We start from the raw sequence: 5,772 nt of genomic DNA, 5'->3' as shown, positions 1-5,772 counted from the left end.
CTCTACCACTGAGCTACCTTCCCAGCCCCTCTCATAGACTTTCTTGCCTGGGCTGGCTTTGAATGGTGATCCTCAGGTCTCAGCGTCCAGAGTCGCTAGGATTACGGGTTTTGTTTTTGTGTTTTTTTGAAACAGTTTTTTCCTTTGTTGCCCAGACTGGTCTTGGGCTTCAGTGATCCTCCCCTCTCAGCCTCCTGTGTGACTGGAACTACAAACATACACCACTATGTCCAGCTTCCAGTTGGTCTTTTGATTTTGTTTAATGAGTTCTTTTGTGTGTATGCATCATACAGTAATTGATAGTGATGATTAATTACCTTTTCCTTCATGTTTTTGGGGGAATCTATATTATGCCCTTTTCATTTTTAACAGTTTTTTGTTGGTTTCTTTTAAGGTTTTTTGTTTTGAGTTTTTTTCTTGACACAGAAGCTGGCTTGTCTTGAACTCAGCAGCAATTCCTGCCTTGGTCTCTTTAGTGCTAGGATTACAGATGTGTGCACATCACACCTGGCAATAATAGTTTTAGAAAATATTATTTAATTCACAGCAAGATTCCCCCCATGGGGACTCCCTCATTCAGTCATTTGATGTTCCTTTTTCTGGCTTCCCACCTCTGATTATTCACTCTTCTAGTGACTGCTATAATTAACTAAAGGCCTTCTCTTTCTTGCAGAAGCAGATGAGGGCTGAGGAAGCAAAAATTGTTCAAGAAAAAGCTGCAAAGATCAAGGAGTGGGTGACCCTGAAGTTAGCAGAAGTGAGTTGAAGCCTTATTCTGGGGGGCGCTGGCCTGGGGTATTGCTTGGGTTGCTCCTATCCCCAGAGTTTCCTGTCTTCTTCCATACCAGGGACTTGCTGGGCTTCACTTTGTTAATGTTTGTTCTTCACTGATTCCCCTGGCTTTACTGTCTCATTCCTTTTGACTTGGTTAGTTTCCTTGAGTTCCAGACTAACTTTGAGTAAAATATACATGAAATCTGCCATTGCAACTGTAGTTATTTTTCCTGCCTGGGCTGGCTTTGAACAACAATCCTCAAATTTAGCCTCCTGAGTAGCTAGGATCACAGGCATGAGCCACTAGCAGCAGCCAGCCTGCAAATTAATATATATATATTGCCAGTTTGGAGCTTGAATTCAGGGCCTGGGCACTGTACTTGAGCTTCTCAAGGCTAACACTCTACCACTTGAGCCATAGCGCCACTTGTGGCTTTTTCTGTTTATGTCATACTAAGGAATGGAACCCAGGGCTTCATGAACGCAAGGCAAGCACTTTACCACTAAGCCACATTCCCAGCCTCAAACTATATTTTTAAGTGTACAGTTCTGTCATTGCTGCTAAATGCACACATAGTGTTATATAACTATCACACTACTATTTTCATAGCTTTTCATCATCCCAGAAGAAACTGTCTGTCCAATGCTGACTCAGTCCATCCCTCATGCCAGTTCCAGGTAGCCCCTGTTCCCCCTTTCCTCTCTGTCTATGTACTTTTGTACTTCATCACTGCTAAGCCAGCCTCTTTATAAACTAAAGGTATGAGAGTCGTAGTTTGGGAAAGGTTAAACATGCAGCTCTTACTCTGGCCTTCTGAGTTCACTCCTGCAGGAGGGTATTGGCTAATTTTGCCTCCCCTTCTTCTTTAAATATATATCTCAGGTCACTTGCTAAACTATATGTTTTTAGGGATAGAACTAACAATTTACCTCCATTTTCCCACAGCCATATTGGGCCCTTGCTAAAAGGTGCTCAGTAAACGTGTGCAAGGGTAGCTGGCCATCAGGACTCACGCCTGTTAGCCTAGTTCCTCAAGAGGCTGAGACTTGAGGATCACGGTTCAAAGCCAGCCTGGGCAGTAAAGTCACTGAGACTCTCATCTGTAATTATCTGTTATCTTTATCGATATCTATTAGAAAGTGGAGCTGTGGGTCAAGTGGTAGAGCACTAGCCTGGAGCATAAGAGCTCAGGGACAGTGCTCAGGCCCTGAGTACACACACACACACACACACACACACACACACACGTATGCACACGCACACATACACACGTGTATGAGTTTAGTTTAAACCCGTACAGCTGCTATAAAGATGGGTCTCATAGTCATTATGTGAAGAGAAAGAAGCTAGACTTAGAGAAGCACACTTTATGTAATTCTACTTACCTAAAGTTCAAAAGTGGGCACAATTAAATTAATATGTAACAATGTACAACAGGGAGCTAAGACCCAGGAAACAAGGAAGTGAGTGGCAAACTGAAAGGACTGATTACCTTTAGTGGGGAGGAAGGGACCTGTGATTATGAAGCGTGAGTCAGCCAGTTGCCTGGGGCACTGGCAGGCTGTTATCTAGCCTGGGTGGTGGTCCTGGGAGTAGTCATTTCAGAGTCATTTGTTAAGCCATTTGTTGATGTGGGATGCAGTTTTCTGTATACATGTTATGTTTCACAATTTTCCAAAAAAAAGATTGAAAGTAAGGATGTATCCAAATCATGGGGCATTCACACACACACACACACACACACACACACACACACACACACACACCTTTTTTTTTAAAATAACTAAGCTGGGCACCAATGGCTGTAGCTACTCTGGAGGCTGAGATCTGAGGATCACAGTTCAAAGCCAGCCTGGGCAGGAAAGGCTGTGAAACTCTTATCTCCAATAAACCACCAAAAAGCCGGAAATGGTGCTATGGCTCGAGTGGTAGAACACTCTCCTTGAGCTGAAGAGCTGAGGGACAGTGCTCAGGTCCAGAGTTCAAGGCCTATGACGGACGACCAAAAAAATAAGTGCAGGACTGCCAAATAAGATTCTATGCGAGCCAATGCCAGCTAGAACAAGAGGAAGACAAGGTCAGGACTTCTCAGGAAGGTTAGCACTGGATTGATGAGATGAGGGTACCAAGTATTATTTGTTAAACGTTTTTGGCTTTTAGGCTTGTTTTGAGTTAGGTATCTGAACATCCAGGTACAGGTTACTTTAAACTGACTATTTGTTGATGTTTCTTTGTTTTGTTTTGTATTCTTTTTTTTTTTTTTTCTTGGGTCCGGTCATGGGGCCTGAACTCTGGGCCTCGGCGCTGTCCCTCAGCTCTTCAGCTCAAGGCTAGCGCTCTACCACTTGAGCCACAGTGCCACTTCCGGCTTTTTTCTTTTTGCTTATGTGGTGCTGAGGAATCGAACCCAGGGCCTCATGCGTGCAAGGCAAGCGCTCTACCACTGAGCCACCTTCCAAGCCCTGTTTTGTATTCTTATGCCAATCCTGAGTCTTGAAATCACAGCCCAGGCACTGTCCCTGAGCTTTTTTGCTCAAAGCTAGCACTCTATCTCTTGAGCCACAGCTCCACTTCCAGCTGCTGCTACTGCTGCTGCTTCTTTCTTTTTCTTTCTTCTGGTTAATTGGAGATAAGAGTCTGTGGGCATGGATTTTCCTGCTCAGGCTGTCTTTGAACCATGATCCTCAGATCCCAGTCTCCTGAGTACTAGGATTACAGGTGTGAGCTGCTGGTGTTACTGGTGTCCATCTGTCTTTCCTCCCCCACTTCCCCGCCCCTCTTTTTGTTGTTGTTGTTGTTGTTGATTGTGGGGCCTGAACTCTGGGCCTGGGCACTGTCCCTCAGCTCTTCAGCTCAAGGCTAGCACAGTACCACTTCCAGCTTTTTCTGCTTATGTGGTGCTAAGGAATCAATCCAGGGCCTCATGCAAGTGAGGCAAACACTCTACCACTGAGCCACCTTCCCAGCTCAGAGCTATTGGTTTTTGATGTTGGAGATCAGATCCAGACTCCGGCAGGCTAGTCAAGCATTCTGCCACTGAGCTCCATCCTCAGCCCCTTAAATCTTCAATTTTCTTTTTGTCCAGCTGGAGATGGAGAATCAGCACCTCAAGAGCTGTAATCAGCACCTTCGAGACCAGGTGGGAGCACTTCAGCATGATCTGGAAGGTAAGCAGGCCACATATAGGTGTACACAACAGGAACGGGGCTCAATGGAGTCTCACCTCAGTATGCCTGTGTTTTCCTCAATCACAGCTCTTCGGATGGCACCCACAGGGAAGCTGCTAGGGGCCTCAGAAGGAACTGCAGAGCCGGATTCTGTCCCTTCAGGGCCAGGAGACCAGCCTGTGGGGCAGGACATTGTTCCCCAGGCCCAGGATTTAAAGGCAACTGTGTCTGCACCTTCTTCGGGAGCCTTGCAGAACAAGGACCCTTTGTCTGAAACCAGCAGCCCTGAGGATTCTAGCTGCAGTGTGGCCCGACCTGGGGAAGTAGTAGAAAGCAAGACCCTTCAACTCCATCTGGGAAGAGAGGCACCTCCCAGCCAGCTGTGCATGAAGCCTAGCACCCCCAGACATGGCTCAGCCTTCTGGAGGGAGGTTCTGGTCACTGCTCAAGGAGGGACACTTCCTGGCACCAAGAACTCGGCCAGGGAAGGAGGCCCTGGCAGTAGCCTGACACTGCCAAAGGTTCGGGCTCCTAGCACCCCTCGAGACAGTATCCAGGTGGCTAAAAGGCACCATAGCCAGCCCCAGGTGGGCCCTGGACATTTTGACCAGGTGGTGAGCATTGAGATCGGGGCCCTGTCAGCTCTCCACCCCTCTAGGCTTTCCAAGCTGGAGGCCCAAGCTCGGCTCCAGGAAGAACCAGAGAAGATGGAGATGGAGGAGCCGACTTCAGCAGGGAAGGAGAAAGAGAGAGAGAGCCTGAAGACCACTGGAGCTGAGCTACAAGAAGGGGGGCTGAGGAACAAACCACCCACACCCCCCCTGCATAGGTTTCCATCCTGGGTAAGAGGTGACCAGGGGCCGGGCTGGAAGCAGAGCCAAAGATGGGCACACGGTCCCTTGATAGTATCCATGAGCTGAGCCTAGGTGGGCCTGGCAGCCTGGCTTTGGGTCTTAGAGGCCTGTACCATAGAGCCTGCCCAGCCCACCTGTTGGTGAGGAGCAGAGCCAGAATCTGAAGGTGTAAATGGTGGCTGACTGAAACGTCTAAGTGCTTACCGCCCACTAAGCTGAGTGCCTTGTGACATTTTCTTGTATGTGTAGGGGTTAAGAGCACAGGTTCCAGGATCATGTCACTGGGGTTTAATTGTTAACTCTGTGACCCTGAGCAAGTAACTAAGCCTCTGTGCCTCAGTTTCCAAGTCTGTAAAATGAGGGTCCTAGTGACAGTTGGATTGTTAGGATGATTAAATAGGTTAGTGGCAAGTGGCAGATGCTACATAAGTGTTGGATATATATTTTATGTATAACATGATAAAGTGCTGTGAGGTCTGGGGGGACTGCTTCATAGCGAATGGCAGGGGAGGGAGGAGATGGGGTGCAGATGGAAGTGCATGGATGGTCTGTGAGCACAGTGCATGCTGCAAGGTGGGGCCAGTCAGTCTCTGCACTGTTCTCTCTACTTATGTGCCTGATATTTTCTGTGATTAAAAAAAAAAAAAGCTAGAATAAAAATGAGGTAGATGTCAACATCCCACAGCAATGAGGATGATGGGAGGATTCAAAGGGCTTCACACAGAGCCCAGCACGTCTCAAAGACCCTCAGCTGTGTGGAGAATTAAATGTTGGCTGTACAGTTTAGCCTCTGGCCCAAGTTCTGTAGTAGTTAGTGGCTTCTAGTTCAGGTCCTGCTGCTTTGAAGCCCAGCTCTAGTGTCCTTGCTGTGCAGTCTTAGGGGGTTATGGCCACTGCAGATGGCCTCTCTCTCCCTCTCTCTCTCTCTCTCCGCCTCCTCCCTACCTCCCTTTTCCTCTCTCCCTTCCTTCCCCCC

At 47.7% G+C, this 5,772-nt stretch overlaps 1 protein-coding gene across 1 annotated transcript in view; it reads left to right on the top strand.

The window, feature by feature from the left end:
- Positions 1-5,772, top strand: part of Plekhh1 (pleckstrin homology domain containing, family H (with MyTH4 domain) member 1) — a 53,165-nt gene that overhangs the window by 19,253 nt on the left and 28,140 nt on the right. The window contains exons 5-7 of the mRNA XM_013013732.1: positions 674-757; positions 3,861-3,942; positions 4,030-4,784. Of these exons, the coding sequence (XP_012869186.1) occupies positions 674-757; positions 3,861-3,942; positions 4,030-4,784 (921 nt within the window). The remainder of the gene's footprint in view (positions 1-673; positions 758-3,860; positions 3,943-4,029; positions 4,785-5,772) is intronic.

Source organism: Dipodomys ordii, unplaced genomic scaffold, assembly GCF_000151885.1.
Source record: "Dipodomys ordii isolate 6190 unplaced genomic scaffold, Dord_2.0 Scaffold2, whole genome shotgun sequence".
NCBI lineage: Eukaryota > Metazoa > Chordata > Mammalia > Rodentia > Heteromyidae > Dipodomys > Dipodomys ordii.
The sequence above is the reverse complement of the archived record's forward strand: the minus strand, read 5'-3'. Positions and strand labels throughout refer to the sequence as shown.